General features: G+C 48.5%; 1 protein-coding gene across 2 annotated transcripts in view; it reads right to left on the reverse strand.

Annotated features, from left to right (window-relative positions):
• Positions 1 to 18,194, reverse strand: part of CUX1 (cut like homeobox 1) — a 313,297-nt gene that overhangs the window by 24,337 nt on the left and 270,766 nt on the right. Inside the window, exons 22-24 of one of the 2 annotated variants that reach the window (XM_063146718.1) lie at positions 17,364 to 17,552; positions 11,657 to 11,921; positions 6,785 to 8,722 (exon numbers count right to left, since the gene is read on the reverse strand). The exons of the other annotated variant lie outside the window; for it this stretch is intronic. Of the exons in view, the coding sequence (XP_063002788.1) occupies positions 8,002 to 8,722; positions 11,657 to 11,921; positions 17,364 to 17,552 (1,175 nt within the window). The 3' untranslated portion in view covers positions 6,785 to 8,001. Of the gene's footprint in view, positions 1 to 6,784; positions 8,723 to 11,656; positions 11,922 to 17,363; positions 17,553 to 18,194 lie in introns of those variants that run through there. 2 annotated transcript variants of the gene reach the window in all.

Here is an 18,194-nt window from a genome sequence, read left to right on the forward strand (position 1 = left end):
GAAAGCCAAATTGCAAGGATGTACAGCTATTGCGCAAAAATGGCCCTCATCGTATGAAAAACGTAACCCTTGCATAAATCCACTCTAGCCTATTCCAACTAGACCATCTCATCATAAACCCAAACTACATCCACTGGGGGTGATACGCTAACCTGGGACTCAGAGCTGGTACATACTCGCTGATCAAAATTTGGAATTCGCCCTACGATGTTTTCGCACGGCGGGATTGCCTAACGGGATAAGGACACATTTTCTTCCACAAAGAAGATGAGAACCAACAGTAAAGTGGGGATGCAATTGTTGCCCAGTCGGGGAGTGAAATATTTTGCGCTTAAATCCTTTTCGGATTTTACACAAGATGGGAAGAAATTAGGTTCCAACGGTGCCAAACCATTGCTAGTCCAATGTAGTATCTATTTCGTTGCACCGAAATGTCACAATACTGGGGAATTGTCTTAAAAACCTCAATTTTCTTAAAAGCTATAACTACTGGATATGTGTGTGTGGGGGGGGGTTTACAACCACCACCAGCCCCACCCGACCATCGTATTTCAACAGATTGTTTCCACGCATTTTTCAAAGAAGTGCACGCAACCTTGAAGCACCAGCGGGAAAGGAGCTGCGAGCCGAAGGAAAAGAAACGGGAACGGACAAAATCAAAGAGAAAGACTTCTACTCTAGTACGGTAGAGGAAATAGAGGTAACGATCCCCCATGCCACAGGTCCCAGGTGGCCGTTTCGCTCAAAACGGATCCCGCAGGCGACAGCAGCGGAAAAGGCTGTCGATACTGCTCCTGTGGCAGCCGCGGCCGAAGAGAAACTGAGGGGAAAGACAGAAAGTGGCCCTCTGCGCATGCGTAGGAGGGGAAAGGGGCACCTGAACGCCTCAGCTCTAGAAAGTTCCTGATGAAGGCTCTGCGCAGGTGTAGAACCCACCTGTGTGATGCACAGGCCATGAAGAACACAAGACGCCACAAAGAACTCAACCGGCCACTCAGATGTACCCGAGGAAGCAGCTCTAGTGGAAGGCCCCTTTCCGCCCGGATCGTGATTGGTTACGTCAGCTAGACCTGAGCTGTAACTAAAAAGACGCCCTGCAGCCCTACCACGTGGCCTTAGATGGATGTTTACACCCAAGGCTGTAGCCTGAAGTAATCCAGACCAGGGGCAGGCAACCTGCTGCCCACCAGAGATGTTTTGGACTACAAGTCCCATAAGCCCCAGCCAACATGTCCAAGGGCCAGGGTTAAATGGGAGTTGTAATCCAAGCCCACTGCAGGGTGCCGCTTTGCCAATCCCTGAACAAGATCCTTGAACGTTCAGCTTCCGTTCAAATGCACATAACACTCTCTAGCCATTTTACTGACACTGATATAAAGAAAAACACAAGTGTCATTTTCTATCCATCCACTCTAGTAAGAACTTGTCCAAACTGGTGCGCACTAACCACTTAAAAGTTTTAAAATTTTATTTAAATGATAAATTAAAGGATTTTAAATAAACCGGAACATGATGTTTGATTTTGGTTGTCCGGTGTTGACAAGGCCTCACCTTTCCAATGGACCCTCAAGGCTCTGGAAGGAGAAGCTGAGATGTTCCCCTCTCAAATTTATAGCAATATGTTTTCCCCACTGCCACCCTGGTTTCCCCTGGATTACCACAGCCAAATGCATCAATAGTTGGAATTTCTCCATCTCTGAGCTGCTAAAACTTGCCTTCACTTCGTTCCAGGTTCTAAATCTTCCGAAACGAGGCATAGAAGGCAAAGATCATTGAGCATCCTTTGTTAGCTGCAATGCTTTTAGGGAATTAAACAGCACATAACCAACAAAAATAGCTCTCTTTTTTTTGGGGTGGTGGAGTTCATTTAATTTGATTAATGTCAAAACGAGTGAGGTTTCTTTCTCGTTCATTTCTCTTCCTTTCGGAAGTCTGTATGAAGCAGGAGAGAGGAAGGGCATCCTTTGAAAACCCAAGGGCACCTATTGCATAGATTTCTGAAGCATATTGGTTTTCGTGACAACACACACACACAGGAAGTCCATCTTTCTTATTTTAGATCTCGCTGGAAAAATCGAGTGCCTCAATCGAGACCGAGTGGCTCTTGACCACATACAAAATTTAGCTGGAATGGAGGCTCAAAGTATGATTTCTACAACTCTTCTTTTATGTAGTTGCTGGCTTTCTTTAGTAGCTGCAAACTGAGGAATTCTCCTAAAAGAGTCCTTCAGCCATGTCTAAATTAACAGTGTTTCAGAGTTTATCCATCAAAAACACAAATTATTGCCTTGCGGTAAATGGCATCATCCCTGCATGCTGAAATGTAGCAGCTCAAAACTTAGAATGAGTTATGTTTTATTGCTGGCCAGGCGAACTAGCAGTGTTTGTAAAAGCTTTCTCCTGTACATGCTGGCTTTTCCAGGCCGTATCCCAGGAAACTACAGGAAAAGCTGAGTTCGTCTGTACCTCATCCAAGGGACTGTCCCCAATTTGGGGTTTAAGTTTAGAGTTGTTTTTGTTGGAAAAGTCGGTACCAAAGAGGTATCAGTTTTCCTGTAGCGTTCCTTGCCATGCCCAGGTACAGATCACACCGTCAGGGCTTACTGCATGAAACAGCAAGCTGAAATACTTTCTTGTGAATAAAGCAAGTCAGCATGACCCTTCAAGGTTGGAAGCAAGGGTTCCTCCCCTTGGGTAAATTTACTTAAGCCTCTAAAAGCAGGGACAAGATGAGAGTGGAAGAACTTGAAAACTCAGGAGGCTCTGCTACGGATTCCATGCCTTTACTCCTCGGACAAGAGGTAGAATCTCCAAAATGGTACCCTGCAGGTGTGTGGGATTACAGCTCCCATAATCTCCCAGTGGTCAGCAGCTGGCTCAGGGATCATGGGTGCTGTAGTCTGACACATGTACAGGGTGCCAGGTGGGAGAAGCCTGGATTAAGGTTACAGCTGTAGGCACCCTTACGCCGGTCTAGGCAAAGGGATGCCCATCTTTCTACCCTGCCCCTCTGGCTCAAACGGTCTGGGACTGACCAAAGACTTGTTAGTAAATTGGATGGGTTGCTAAGTACTGCAGCGGAGTTAATACGAAACTCTAGAAGGGCAACAGAGGAGCCAAACCTGAAAAAAAAACAAAAAACGCGGAGCAGCCTTTACAACCTTTCAAAAAACAGACGGCTCGAACCAGGGCAAGTCTGCCCCGGAACGCCAGCACGTGGCAGAGGATTCTGGGTAGTCTCCAGGGCGCAACCACAGTTGATGAGGACACTCTCCAGGCCTGCAGAGCCTTTGCCTGCACTGCAGGGAGAGCGCAGGAAACGCGCCTGCCTTTCTTGGTCTTCTGGAGGAGTCCCCAACAACCTTCTGTGGGGAAGAAGGGCTTTCTGGACATTTGGAGAAAAGGCAGAGTGTTTTCAAGCATCTCAGCTAGAAGACGGGGTGCAACTGCTCACCCTCTCTCCTGACTGGAGGCCAGGAAGCCACGGGGCTTATATCGTAGAGAGGTAGACCCAACAGGAGCCGCAGTTGGGCTATGAAACTCCTTCTTCAGAGGTTTGTTTACAAGGGATGACTGTAGAGACGCCTGGCAGTTGCTTGACGTATTTGAAGGGGCTCGATCCAGGTTCCGTCCACTCGTCCTGCCCAACCTTTTGCCCTCCAGGTGCGTTGGACTGCCACTCCCATCATTCCAGCCAGCATGGCCAACGGCAACCCAACGCACCTGGAGGGCAGCAGGTTGGGCAAGCCTGGTCTATTCTAACTGGCAGAAGGACTCAAGATGACAGGCCAGAGTTTTCCCAGCCGTGTTATCGGAGAACCTTGAATCAAAGACTGAACCTATAACTCGGGTCACCCCTGACCATCAGTCATGCTGGCTGGGGCTATAGGGAATTAGCATCTGAGAGCCCCCGATTTTCCTGTCTTCAAGGTGTAGGCTAGGCCTTTCCACTGGCGGCAGGGAGACCGCCCGTGGGTTGCGTCAAGGCCATCCTTCCGCTCTGGGCGAAAAGGGCTCTTCAGCCATAACAACACAGCCCCAATTGCTTCAGAGTCGCAACATCAGAGGAGCTGTCCGCACTTTGGCGCGTTCCCTCTGCATGGTGGAGCGCTCCGCCGACGGAAACGTGGCCTCTGATACACTGTGCCATCAACCCTGGGTCTGCCGTCCATTCGCTGGTGAAAGGTTGGGGTTGCTGACACCAGCTTTGCCAGTACTGAAAACGGCACAAATCAAGCGGACCCAAAGCCAAGAAGCCTGGGAGGGATTTCACACAGCAAGAACCGGAACTGCTAACTGCTCTCTCCTAGAAAGAGGTATAAGTGAATCCTAGAAGGAGAGCCTTCCAGTGGTAACTTTTCTATCTCAGCCTTTCCCTCCAAACCCCAAACCAGAAAGGAACCAAAACATCAATAAAGTGCCAAGTACATTGAATCTCAAGAACTTTCCTGATTTGAAATTACAGCTATGATCGGACCGGTACCATCTTTGACCTAAGGGCGCCGTGGTTCCGTCAATAACAGTTCTTGCCATGAGCCAAATGATCTAACGGAAGCTTTGACCTAGCGGGAAGGGGGGGGGGAAACTATACAGATTTGCTTTGACTGGTAGGGACGGCCTACCTTGGACAAAAAAATGAGAATTTTGGACATGTGGTTTGTGTGATGATATGCTCCACATATACCAGGGGAAGGGGAGGGAGGAGGGAAGCACATGAAAGACAAGCAGAATTCTATTTTTTTTTTCAAGGCACTTCAATATTGCTTATCAGAACAGGTTGCAGGCTGTGGCCTGCCGTGAGTGATGCTACTGAGGATTCTCAGTTACGGAAAGCAGACATCTGTGAAAACGGACAGTATGAACCGGGGGCCCTAACGAACACATGACCGCGTCAAGCATCCTGGTCGCTACTTCGGAGGAAGAAAACAAATTCGGACGGGGGAAATGTACAGACCCTGAACGCCAAGACAGACCTCCTTTGCCTACTCACACGTATGGCCTGATAGAAATGAAGCAGGGCAGGCTCTGTTGAGCTTGCCACAAAAGGAAGACCTCTGCAGAGAGGGACTTCCTGTTTTAAGAAGGAAGGGGGGATTCCTCAGTGCATGTGCAGAGCTATTCTGGACTCACAAGCCCCGCCCCAGCAGGTAAAATGTCATGGGTGGGTTGGCGCTGCTGCTGAACCGTGCCTTGGAAAGGGAGATCATACTTTGGCCAACAGAATGTTCCATGGTGCTTCACCACCAGCGCTGATCAAGTTCTCTAGATGGACTACTGGCAAAAGCCTGGCTTTCTTCATTGCCATGGTTCTCAACCCACATTTTTTTTCCCTTCCAAATTTGCCTCCTCAGGTCATCACGGAATGAGCATAATTGTGCGTCTCAAGGACCAACTTTCAGACATGGAATTATAAAACTAACAGCAAGAAGTGGCAAAAGCCAACCTGCCTTCCAGCCTCCTAGAGCCTTTGATGTGGGCCATGAAAAGGCATTTTTTTTTTTTTAAAGCTACCGAACTCTTAAATTTGTGAAGATTTGAACTAAGTGCTGCGGTCGCGCATTAGAAAGAGACTGTAAAATACATCGTTTCCTTAAAAACAGCAACAACCAACCACCATGCATGGAAGGTGGTTTGACATCTTACAGTCCAATAAAAATAAAAAATAAGGATTAATTACCAATTAATACAAGCACGTTGAGGTGTAATGTCGGGAACATACCTTTAAATCAGAACGCTTCTCCCCTGTCCCCCCATATCATAAAGTAAATATTAATTAGAACTTAAGAAGTAATTAATGCACCATTAAAGTGTCATCAAAAGATGTTGACCTAAAACGAAGTTTTCCATGATACACAATACGGTTCAAAAAAACAAAAGTCTGTCAATAATATACAGTATGACAACTACATCTTGTAAATTATACCCAATACTGCCGGCAGTCTATCCCTCTAAAGAATATTGCCCCCTTTCATCCCTTCCTAATAATCAGATAATAAAATACAGCACCTATAAATAAGCAAAAAAAATATATATATACCGAAATCATCTATCGTTAGTTTTAAAGATATGGCAATAAAGGAGTCTAAATCAGCAAACTTGTAGAAGCCATAACTGATAAAACAGCTTATTGAAAAAAGGTGGCAGTAATGCACTCTATGCGTGCACAAGTACGTAAGAAAATACAGACGTATAAAATTGCACACGCGCGAACACACACACACACGCTCGCACGCCCATTCATCCCTCCACACACCTCTATGCTGACGCATTTACACGTAGACAACAGGGAGGAGTTAAGAGACAATTTGGAAATTCAACGTTGTACTTTGATCGGTCTCGGAGCTGTCGCAAAAAAAAAAAAAAAACGAATCGGAAGAGCGGACGGATCGGAGCGAGAACCGTGTCGCTCCCCACAGCTTGGCTAGTTTTGCCGTTGACGCTGGGTGATCGCCAAGTGCTATGTCCTCTTCCTCCGGGCCCAGTCACGTCTGGTACAGACAGAATTGTGCCTTCCCATAACCGATACATAATAGAAATCAGTGCTTGCTGTGGGACCACAGTAATTAGCTAATGAGTTAAAGGTGTTGAAAAGTGATTGGCTGAAACAGGCCTAGTTCGTTCTCAGCGGCAGGTAAGAGCAAGAAAGTGCATGGCAATTGACCTGATGGGGCCCTATAGATCGCTCTAACGGCATCTTCACTTTACACCTCCACCCTCTCTCTTTCCAGAGTGGTAACAGCTGAATATTTCCATCTTTCTTGTTAACCCCCACAAAACATACTATGCATAACCACAGGCTCATTACGCCACCCACCTGATCGCCTATGGCGAGTTAAGGACTGCTTCCAGGCGATCAGGTTTGCCCCCCCCCCCCATTTGAAAATGGGTGGTGGTTCTTTTCTTATAGGGCACGAATGTATGTGTATTTAGGCGGGCTAAGGACTAGTAACTTGTATGGACTTGTTTGCAAAGCTGGCATAACGCAATTCAAGCTGAACCGATCAAGTACGCCTCCATTCCAAGCTGTCTCCCAAACCTCCTAGAAATGAGGTCTGAACCGCGTGCTCTGTGGTTAGAGGTTAAAAAGCAGATTATAAAATACCTAGATTTCAGAATTATTTTTTTCTTCTTCTTTTTTTTTTCTGTCCTGATTTGGCCTAAAATGGAGTGTATTAAACAAATCCCAGCCCATAAAGAGACCAGAATCGGTTAAAGCTATGAAACAATGTGCACTACAAGTCAATTTTCTATTCCACTTTACAAGAAAAAACACTGAAGTCAGCTACCACAAATTAAGATAGTTTTCCTGATGTGACATTTTGTTTGTTTGTTTGCTTAAAAAATACGTGGAGTAAATGTGGTTTTGTTTGTTTTTTAAATCCCGAGTTTCAAACAATATTCTTTTCTTGAAAATATTTAGGAATTCAAACTAGTGTGTTTAGAGTCGGGTGGACTGTGCAATCTCTTAGTGGCAACAGAACAGCTACAAAAAAACTTTTCTTTTTCTCAAAAAAATCTCTCCCCTCTCCTCTTTTTGTTTTCCTGGTTAAAGAAGATAATAGTGTATTATTATCGCTCTGTTTAGCCATTAGATGGCGGATAAAAAGCCCCCTTTTAAATATGTGGGTTTAATTTTCTTTCTTTTTTCTTCTCGTTTGTATATATTTTATGTTTTAAAGCCCACACCAAGTAGGAGGGGCACAAGGCAAAAGCTGTATGAGTTTTTTTTTTCTTCCCCAGAAACTGTGGAAATCACTTTAGGGCAATTAATAGAAACACTTCGGGGTACAAAAACCTGGACTACACATTTCAGTTTTCTTCCTCGAAAACACAAACATAAAACCGGGCTGAAACGCTCCTCTTTGTCCTCTATATGCACCTTGGCCTATGGCATTTTTGCCCTGTGGCCTGCAGGGCGGTAAGTGCAGGGACACCATTCCGAACAGCAAAGGTCCAAGTTTGAACTACCCCCAGCTCCGTCAGAGTTGGGTGAGCTTAATCTCAAAACTCCCATTCCACCGGCTCCTCTCGACTCGCGGCTTTCTCCAGGCGGTGGATTATGCTGTTCAAATTCGCGGCCTTCTTTTTCCTCAAGGTGTTGTCCCGCGCGTTCTTGGAGCAGGCCGCCTCAGAAAAGCCGAACAAACTCTCGAGGGAGCTGGTTCGCTGAGCGCCGGCGGCCGGCGTGGAACTGGTACTTGGCACAATGGGAATTCTCTCCACGCTTCCCTCCGTGGACTTGCAGGAGCCCTGCCCTGTAAGGACTGAGGTGGAGGCAGCTGAGGTAGCGGCGTCCTCGTGTGGAGCGCAGTTTGGCGTCGTCTCCGGGGTTTCTCCTGAATGGGGAGCGCCCGTCGGAGAACCCGGACGCGGCGCTTTGAGCCGGCCCTCGTCATCCGTGTCTTCCGGGCTTTCCATTCCCAACTGGAATGTCTCCGTTTTCTCCGACGGTCCGGCGTCTCGCAGTGCCCCTTCCCCGGCTCCGAAAGCCGACGACGCCCTCCCTCCCTGAGACTTTGTGGTTGCATTGCTGTACTCGTCGCCCTCCAGGCGGCCTTGCTTGGCGTCGGGTGGGCCCTCCGTCTCCACCCCATCACAACTGTCGCCTTCGGAGCTGTGAACCGCCCGGCTGCTTCGCGCTGAAGGGGAGTCGCTTGACCCGGCCTGACTCTGACCTCCGGCTTGGATTTCTTCAATGAATAGCTCTCGACGAATGCGGGATCTGGAAAAAAGGAAAAGTACGAGCAAAAAAAAGACACGATGAAGAATGCCACCAACAGTTTTGGACATTAATAGCAATAATAATAATAATAATAATAATAATAATAATAATAATAATAATAATAATAGGAGCAGGGCCTTCTCTGCTGTGGCACCCCGGCTGTGGAACGAGCTCCCCAGAGAGGTCCGCCTGGTGCCTACACTGTACTCCTTCCGTCGCCAGCGGAAGACCTTTTAATTTTCTCAGTATTTTAACGCCTAATTTAAGTTAAATTTAAACTTTGCTGTTTTAATTCCGTATTTTAACCTATATCAATTTCTGCTGTGTGGTTTCATCCTGGTTGTGCTTTTTATACGGTATTTTGTATTTGTGTTTTTAGATGGTTGGTTGTTTTATTATGCTTTTTTATGGTTTTAATTTTTGTGAACTGCCCAGAGAGCTTCAGCTATTGAGTGGTATAAAAATGTAATAAATAAATAAACAATTATTTATTTATTTATTTCCCGCCTCTCCCTCTGGATTGAGGCGGGGAACAACGCTGAATACAAAAATACTATAAAACTGATTAAAAACATATAAAACTAATTCATTATTAAAATAACAGCCAGACATCTTAAAATTCGAGTGGGTAGGCCTGCCGGAAGAGGCTAGTCTTTATAGATGTATTAAACTCAGAAAGAGAGAGAGTTTAGTTGACGAATCTCTCCCAGCTGGCCATTCCACAGTCCAGGAGTGGCAGAAGAAAAGGTCCTTTGGGTAACGGTGGTCAGCCTAATTTTGGCTGACTGGAGTAAGTTCTCCCCAGAGGACCTGAGTGTGCGGGGCGGATTGTACGGGAGAAGGCGATCCCCAGGTAACCTGGACCCAAACCATGTAGGGCTTTAAAGGGAATGACCAACACTTTATACTTAATATTTGCATCCTGCCTCTTCTTCCAAGGTATTCAAGTTGGCACGCCTGGGAAAACTTCCATTATCATCACTACCACCCTGAGAGATAAGAGAGGCTAAGAGATAGTTTGCCAGTTCACACGATCAAACACGCCACCTTGTTTTAATCCCCGGTGTGTGCTGGCGACCATCCGCCCAATTACTCGCCTGGGTGCTGCTTGCCGTGTCATCCGAACCTGGGCATGGCTTGTTTGAGGGGGGGAAAGTAACCTTCAAATAACCCCCCCCAAATAACCCAACAACAAGCCATGGGTTATCTGAGGTCTGCTTCTCCCTCAAACAAGCCATGCCACCCAGGTTCGGACGACATGACAAGCCACGCCCAGGCAGGTAATTAAGGGCCTTGACCGTGCGAACCTGGTCAAGTGAGTGTGCCAAGGTCACCACCATGTCAGGCTCATGACTCAACAGGCCTCAGAAATAAAATCTGATTCAAGAAATTAACCCTCTGAATTTTAATTAAATCAAGAAATTAACCCTCTGAGCCAGCGTGGTATAGTGGCTAAGGTGTTGGATCCGGGTTCTAGTCCCCATTCGGCCATGGAAACCCACTGGGCGACTTTGGGCCAGTCACAGACTCTCAGCCCAACCTACCCCGCAGGGTTGTTGTTGTGAGGATAAAATGGAGAGGAGGAAGATTATGTACGCTGCCTTGGGTTCCTTGGAGGAAAAAAGGCGGGATATAAATGTAATAAATAATAATAAATAAATAAATAAATAATCAATGACGTCTGCATTATTATTATTATTATTATTATTATTATTATTATTATTATTATTATATTTATTTGTATCCTGACTTTTGCCCAATACTGGGCCTCAAGGCGGCCTTACAAAGTTTAAAACATACAATGTAAAACCGAGGAAAAGAAATGTACAAAAAATAAATAAAATAAAATAAAATAAAACGTTAAACGTTTAAAATACACGACAAAATTATAAGTCATTAACATAGATGGAGGACCAGATTATTCTCCAAAGGCCTGTCGGAACAAACAAGTTTTCGCCTGCTTCCGAAAGCCCATCAAGGAGGGAGCCAGGGAAGAGAGTTCCAGAGCACCGGAGCAGCCACCGAGAAGGCCCTGTCCCGTGTTCCCACCAAGCGTGCCTGTGAAGATGGTGGGACTGAAAGAAGGGCTTCTCCAGAAGATCTCAAAGCACGGGCAGGCTCATAAGGGAGAATACGGCCTTTCAAATAACCTGGACCAGAGCCATATAGGGCTTTAGAGGTCATAACCAGCACTTTGAACTGTGCCCGGAAACAGACTGGAAGCCAGTGAAGCTGTTTTAACAGGGGAGTTGTGTGAACAGCATATATAAGGGCTTTGGGGGAAAGCTCTTAAAAAACGAAAGAAAGATCCTCCCATTGCAGAAGCAACTCCCCTATGAGGAGAGGCAACAGCACTGAGAGAAAAGGAGACCGCCAGAGGGGCAGGGGTGATAGAGGTAAGGATGTTGCGGGTGCCGGACTGGGTCCAGGAGTGCGTTCACAGGCCCGCGCCAACGGGCGCCCATCAGCTGTCCACTTTCGTCCAAAGCCTTCATGGTGCGCGGCAGTGGCGCCGGCGGAAATCACGCCATTTTCCTGTCGCGTGAGCATTCAAGAAAGCTATCAAGACTGATCTCTTCCGGCAGGCCCATCCAGTAGAATTTTGGGATGCTTTTAGGGTGTTCTTAACAGTGTATGCTATGTTTTCAATCAGTATTTTATGTATTTTATGATTGCTGTCGTTCCCCGCCTCGATCCAATCGGAGAGGCGGGTAAGAAATAAATTCTTATTATTATTTACGGACGCCATTTACGCCACGGGGCAATGATGTAATTTCCGGAGCTCTTACGAATGGTTTGGGGGCACTCGGATACCCTAGCAATGACCCGGGACCCTAACGTAGCTTCAAGCTATTGCCCAAGGGCAGGGGGTTTACAGGCAGGCGAGCTAACGGACCCTCTGGCGGCATCTCCCAGAGCTCCGGGGCAACGTACCTATAATTGTGGAACCAATTGATGACGGTGCTGGTCTTCAAGTTGAGCTGCGTGGCAAGTTCCTCAATGGTTTTTGGTGATGGGTATGGCTTTTGCTGATAGGCCCGTTTCAGTGCCTCTTTCTCCTCCGGGGCCAGCACGACGCGGGGTTTCTTCAGCTGATGCTGGGGCTGCGGGCTGGCTCCCTGGCTGTAATCGATTCCCACGGAAGAGGACTCCGACGGCTGGCTGTCGCTGACTGAACTGTGCCGCCGTTTCATGTACGCTGGAAGGGAAAGGGAGACGCAGGGTCAGGCGAGAGGCAACACCGACGTGCCGGGAGAGCTGGCATGTGTGAAAGGAAGGGTTGGGAGGTTCAAGAGGCAGCTGGACAAGAATCTGCCAGGGATGCTTTAGGGTGGAGTCCTGCATTGAGCAGGGGGTTGGACTCGATGGCCTCGTAGGCCCCTTCCAACTCTACTATTCTATGATGGGTTCCTGAGCATGTGGGCACAGGAAGTTGCCTGTCAATATAGAGAGTGACACCATTGGTCCACCTGCCCAATACTGTCCACGTTGATTGGCAGTAAAAAAGGTCCCAGATTTTTGGGACCAAGTCTTTTTGGAGACTTGGTCTATGAAGAAAGACTGAAAGAACTGGGCATGTTTAGCCTGGAGAAGAGAAGGTTGAGGGGAGACATGAGAGCACTCTTCAAATACTTGAAAGATTGTCCCACAGAGGAGGGCCAGGATCTCTTCTCGATCCTCCCAGAGTGCAGGACACGGAATAATGGGCTCAAGTTAAAGGAAGTCAGATTCCAGCTGGACATCAGGAAAAACTTCCTGACTGTTAGAGCAGTACTACAATGGAACCAGTGACCTAGGGAAGTTGTGGGCTCTCCCACCTAGAGGCCTTCGGGCGGCAGCTGGACAACCATCTGTCAGGGATGCTTTAGGGTGGATTCCTGCATTGAGCAGGGGGTTGGACTTGATGGCCTTGTAGGCCCCTTCCAACTCTATGATTCTATGAAGGGTTCCTGAGCATGTGGGCACAGGAAGTCGGCTGCCAATACAGAGAGAGACACCATTGGTCCACCTGCCCAATACTGTCCACGTTGATTGGCAGTGTCCCTCCAAGAACCTTGGGAGTCTTTCCCACCCACCCAATAAGGAGCCGAGGTCGGAGAGAGAACCAGCGCCTCCTACGTCTCACACCATCAGCACTCTGGATCCGGGATGGGCAGACGTCAGGTTTGCAGGATCTACTTTGTATTTTACTAGAACCCAAAGAGGCAAGTGCAAAAGTCGTACAATTAAGGTTAAGGGCCTCTGCACCTGGGAATTTGTTCGGAAACCCCGAACCAAACAGGGTTCACAGTCCTTCCACACAAGCACCCACTACTGCGTAACCCAGACTTTCTTCGCAAACGTGGGAGAAACGTCCCTCTGGACCCGCCCACGTTTCCCCGTGGCGGTGAGCAGAAGAGGAAAGGCAGCCCAAGTCTCCCTTCAGACTGTAAGGAGGCAGTTTTGTATATTGCACTCAAAATAAAAACGGCATTTCAGCTTGACCTGCCTGCAAACAAGGTTAGGTATGCCCTGTTCGAATAAAGAAATACACGTTCCGAATTCATCCTGCCAACTGCGAACCTTTTTGCAAGATTCCTTTTTGGCTGCACGGTTTATTCGACCAGTTAAAAAGTGTTTTGCATCCTGTCTTGGGTTTTCCTGGAGAGGGAACCGAAGGACGCCCAGCCAGGGGATATCTTATTTATCGCCTTTCCAGCTTCTAAGATTTCAGCCGGCATTGTTCATTTGCTTCCAAGCATACATTCACCACCATGATGGCAAGTAAAAATTATATATAGCTGAGATTCTGAGGAAACCATGTTCAGGATTCCAGGCCACCCTGCTAAAGAATAACCTTCCAAAGCAATCTACTGCGAGGATAAAAGGGGAGAAAGGAAATATCAAAGATGGCCACTCCTTCTGGCAAGGACCTGTAGACTTTATTTATTGAATAAACAACAACATCTATCGATCACTTAAGAGTGTTTAATGTGCTTTATGTACTTTTTGGGGTACTACTTACATGACACTACAATTGTTATTCCCCATGTTGCAAATTTGGGGAAGGGGTGTGTGAGGCTTGCATTTAGGGCACCTGGCTCAAGCGACAGGAAGCCAGATTCCGGCTGGACATCAGGAAAAACTTCCTGACTGTTAGAGCAGTACGACAATGGAACCAGTGACCTAGGGAGGTGGTGGGCTCTCCCACACTCGAGGCCTTCAAAAGGCAGCTAGACAAGCATCTGTCAGGGATGCTTTAGGGTGGATTCCTGCAATGAGAAGGGGGGTTGGATTCGATGGCCTTATAGGCCCCTTCCAACTCTACGATTCTATGATTCTTGGCAAATGTGTGATTCAAACTGGAGTTGTTGTGAACTGAAACACCAGATCTCTATTCTGGGGCATCTCCACTTTAAAGGGATCTGAAGAAATCTAGCACCCTCCAGATATGCCAGGCTATAACTCCCCCCCATCATCCCCAAATAGCAGCTGACATCTGGAGGGATCTGGTTCGTGGAAGGCTATACCCATTTCTAGGTCAAGAGAGTGCTAGTCCAAATGGCCCGCCCAGGAGGGTTGGGGCAGGTTCTGGGGCAGCCAATCAGAGCAGGACCACAAAGCAAAAGGAATCCAGGCAGCCTCTGTTGGGTTCCGCCACCCGCCCTTCCCTATAATTTGTCTCACAACTGTTAACCTCAGATCCCGATATTCACGGCAGAAATAAGACTTGCGTCGCTGAGCCTCTGTGCCCCCACCCTACATAAATATGACGTTGTCGGTCGAGGGGTCAGGAGAAGTGCTCCCAACCGCTGATCCTTCCACCAGACAACGATTCCGAATGAGCGACCATGTTTAGGTCACAAGAGGGCGCCTGCAGCCCGTGGAATCTCAGCATCCAGTCCTGAGCAGGAGGTAACTGCTGCTGTTACGATTTATCAGCCTTCTCCGGCTCATGATCCGCCAGTTGGGCTGGACGGCAACGCCCATCACTCCCATCCACATGGCCGTGACTGGCAGGGAATGATGGGGGTTGTTGTCCAACACACCTGGAGGCCACCTGGGTTGGGAAGAGGCTGGCTTATTATAACACCCGACGGCACGCAAAGCGAGGAACGAGCTTCCTTGGAGTGCTCCAGAGGGCACGTCCACCGGGCCAGCTGGACTCATTCTCATCCCAACGGCAGCACGGATACATGGCTGATGAGGTGCAGACGGGCCTCCAAGTCCGGCTCACATTGTCCATTCGCTCCCTCCTCCCAGTGGTCCGTGGAACGAGACCACATCACGCCAGTCCTTTTCCAACTTCACTGGCTGCCAGTCCAGGTCAAAGTGCTGGTATTAACATTTAAAGCCCTAAACGGCTTGGGGCCAGGCTACCTGAAGGAACGCCACCTCCCATATGTACCTGCCTGGACCCTAAGGTCATCCTCTCGGGTCCTTCTCCGCGAGCCCCTGCCAAAGGAAGTCAGGCAGGTGGCTACCAGGAGGAGCAGGGCCTTCTCTGCTGTGGCACCCCGGCTGTGGAATGAGCTCCCTAAGGAGGTTCGCCAGGCACCTGCCCTATATTCTTTCAGACACCTTTTTATCCTCTCAGCATTTTAACAGTCCACAATTTTAATTTTAACTCGGCTGTTTTAAATTTGTATTTTACCATTTGTCTTCCTGCACTGCTGCTGATTTTATCCTGGTTGCACTTTCATATTGTATTTTCTATCGTGTTTGGATACTGTTTGTTTTACACTTGGAAGGGTTTTAATTTTTGTGAACCGCCCAGGGAGCTTCAGCTATGGGGCGGTAGAGAAATGCAACGAAGAAAGAAAGGAACGGACAGGGTGGCCTTGGACCAAAGCAACATAGCCGCGTCCGCTCCGCCTAGCCGTGCCTCGTCAGGCACCTCCACTTGACCCTTGTAACTGGGGATGCCCTGGACTCGGACCTTCTCCTCTCGAAGGTCCCACTGAGCGACGGTCTCTCTGCAGTAGTCAAGGCTTGCTAATACTTGGAACAGTGTTTATGGCAGGACACGTCACCGATCCAAGGGGCGCAGCGGTTTGCAGGAGACCTTCTTAACAGGCCTCTTCTCTTGGTAGCTTTTGAATGATTGGAGGTTGTGTGCCAGATATGATTTTTGGAGTTTAATAACAATCCCTCCACCCCTTTTTTTAAAAAAAAACCCAAAATGAACTACAGCGAAACTGAACAAATTGAAGGGAGGCCTCCGTGTGACTCATTCTGGATCCAGTCTCTCAAGAGGCAAGGCTCTCATCAGAACCAGCTATTGACCAGGAACCCACAAGCAGGACGTGAGTGCAACGGCATCCTCCCGCCCATGTTCCCCAGCACGTGGCGTGTATATAGGCGTACAACCTCTGCTACTGGAGGGAGCATAGAGCCATTTGGACGAGTAGCCATGGATAGCCTTCTCCTCCAGGAATGTTTCCAACCCCACTCTTTGAAAGCCGTCCAAATTGGTGGCCATCACCACGTCTTCTGGTAGTGAATTCCATAGTTTCACTCTGCACTGTGTGAAGAAGTCCTTCCTTTGATCTGTCCTGAATCTCCCACCAATCAGCTTCATGGGAGGACCCTGCTGGGTTCTAATATTATGAGAAAGGGACAAAATGGTCTCCCTATCCGCATTCTCCACACCAGGCAGGATTTTGGGCACCTCCATCATGTAGCCCCTTCCTTCCCATGTTTCCAAGCTGAATGAGTCGTAACCTTCCCTATGAGTGAAGCTCACAAGGCTTGGTTGGAGCAAAGGCGAGCAAGGAGAGACACGATAGAGGCGGGCGAAAGTTACTCCTGATGGCTCTCGGCTTGCGACTGGCCACTATTGGAAAACCCGCAGCAAGGAAGACATGGCGGAGTTTCATAATAGTAGAGTTGGAACGGGCCTACAAGGCCATCGAGTCCAATCCCCTGCTTAATGCAGGAATCCACCATAAAGCACCCCTGACAGAGGGTTGTCCAGCTGCCTCTTGAAGGCCTCTAGTGTGGGAGAGCCCACAACCTCCCTAGGTCATGGGTTCCATTGTTGTACTGCTCTAACAGTCAGGAAGTTTTTCCTGATGTCCAGCCAAAATCTGGCTTCCTGTAACTCGAGTCCATTATTCCGTGTCCTGCACTCTGGGATGACCGAGAAGAGATCCTGGCCCTCCTCTGTGTGACAACCTTTCACGTCCCTAGGTAATTGGTTCCACTGTCGTACTTCTCTAACAGTGAGGTAGTTTTCCTGGTGTCCAGCTGGAATCTGACTTCCTGTAACTTGAGTCCATTATTCCGTGTCCTGCACTCAGGGACGATCGAGAAGAGATCCTGGCCCTCCTCTGTGTGACAGCCTTTCAAGTCCCTAGGTAATGGTTCCATTGTCGTACTTCTCTAAAGGTCAGGAAGTTTTTCCTGATGTCCAGCCGGAATCTGACTTCCTGTAACTTGAGCCCGTTATTCCGTGTCCTGCACTCTGGGAGGATCGAGAAGAGATCCTGGCCCTCCTCCGTGTGACAACCTTTCAAGTCTTTGAAGAGTGCTCTCATGTCTCCCCTCCATCTCCTCTTCTCCAGGCTAAACATGCCCAGTTCTTTCCGCCTCTCCTCACAGAGAGACGGAAAGCACGCACCCACCCACCCGGGTCGCTGCAGAAGGGACGGGCGTTTACCTTTCTTCTCCATGCGCTTCATGTCCATCAGCTTTTCCACGTTGTTGGGGTCATTGAGCCAGAGCTGCATGCGGACAAAGGGCTCCCGGCCCTTCAAGCTCAGCTTGTGCCAGGGCTTGGGGCGAGCAAGGAGGTCAGAGACCGAGCCTTGCGTCAGCCCCAGGATCGTCTCCCCAAACAGGCGCTGACCTGCAAAGAAACCCAAACTTCAAGTTGCGTTTGTGCCAAGGCGAAGCGAGGCAAAGCGGGGTGGGGTGGAACAGAACCAAACCAAACCAAGAGGCACAACAGGGCAGAGGTTCCTGGAGGGACAGACAACCCCTTTGCTTTAAGCTGCCTGAAAAGAGCGATCTAGGCCCAGCGCTGGCGGGTGCGCGGGGGTCCTAGGGGTGACTCCTCGGAGCCCAATGGGAGCTGTTCTGCAAGCTACACTGCAGGGGATGGGGGACATTCCAAACAGCATCACCCCATTATTTCTGAAAGCTCTCCTGCATAAACTCGTTGGATTTAGCAGACTAGCACGCCGGGGAGAGGGCTACGATAAACGTGTCCCCCTGATGAACTAGCTCTCTACATGAAGGGAGGTTTCTCTTCTCGCCTCCCAAGTCATGACACTGGAATATGAGGGTGGGGGGAGTCAAGAGCCCTTTATCTTTGCTACTGGTTCTAATTCTCTTTTGATTAACTTCTTTAATGTGTAAGACAAAAAGAGGCGGATCTGGGGCAGATATGCCGAGATAACCGATAATGTTGTCCGGCTAGAGTTTCGCCTGGTGTTCCGGGGAGCAGCCTTTAGGATTCTGAATCTGGGCGCGTTTGAACATCTGTGCA

The sequence above is a fragment of the Elgaria multicarinata genome, chromosome 22 (assembly GCF_023053635.1).
Source record: "Elgaria multicarinata webbii isolate HBS135686 ecotype San Diego chromosome 22, rElgMul1.1.pri, whole genome shotgun sequence".
Lineage (NCBI taxonomy): Eukaryota > Metazoa > Chordata > Lepidosauria > Squamata > Anguidae > Elgaria > Elgaria multicarinata.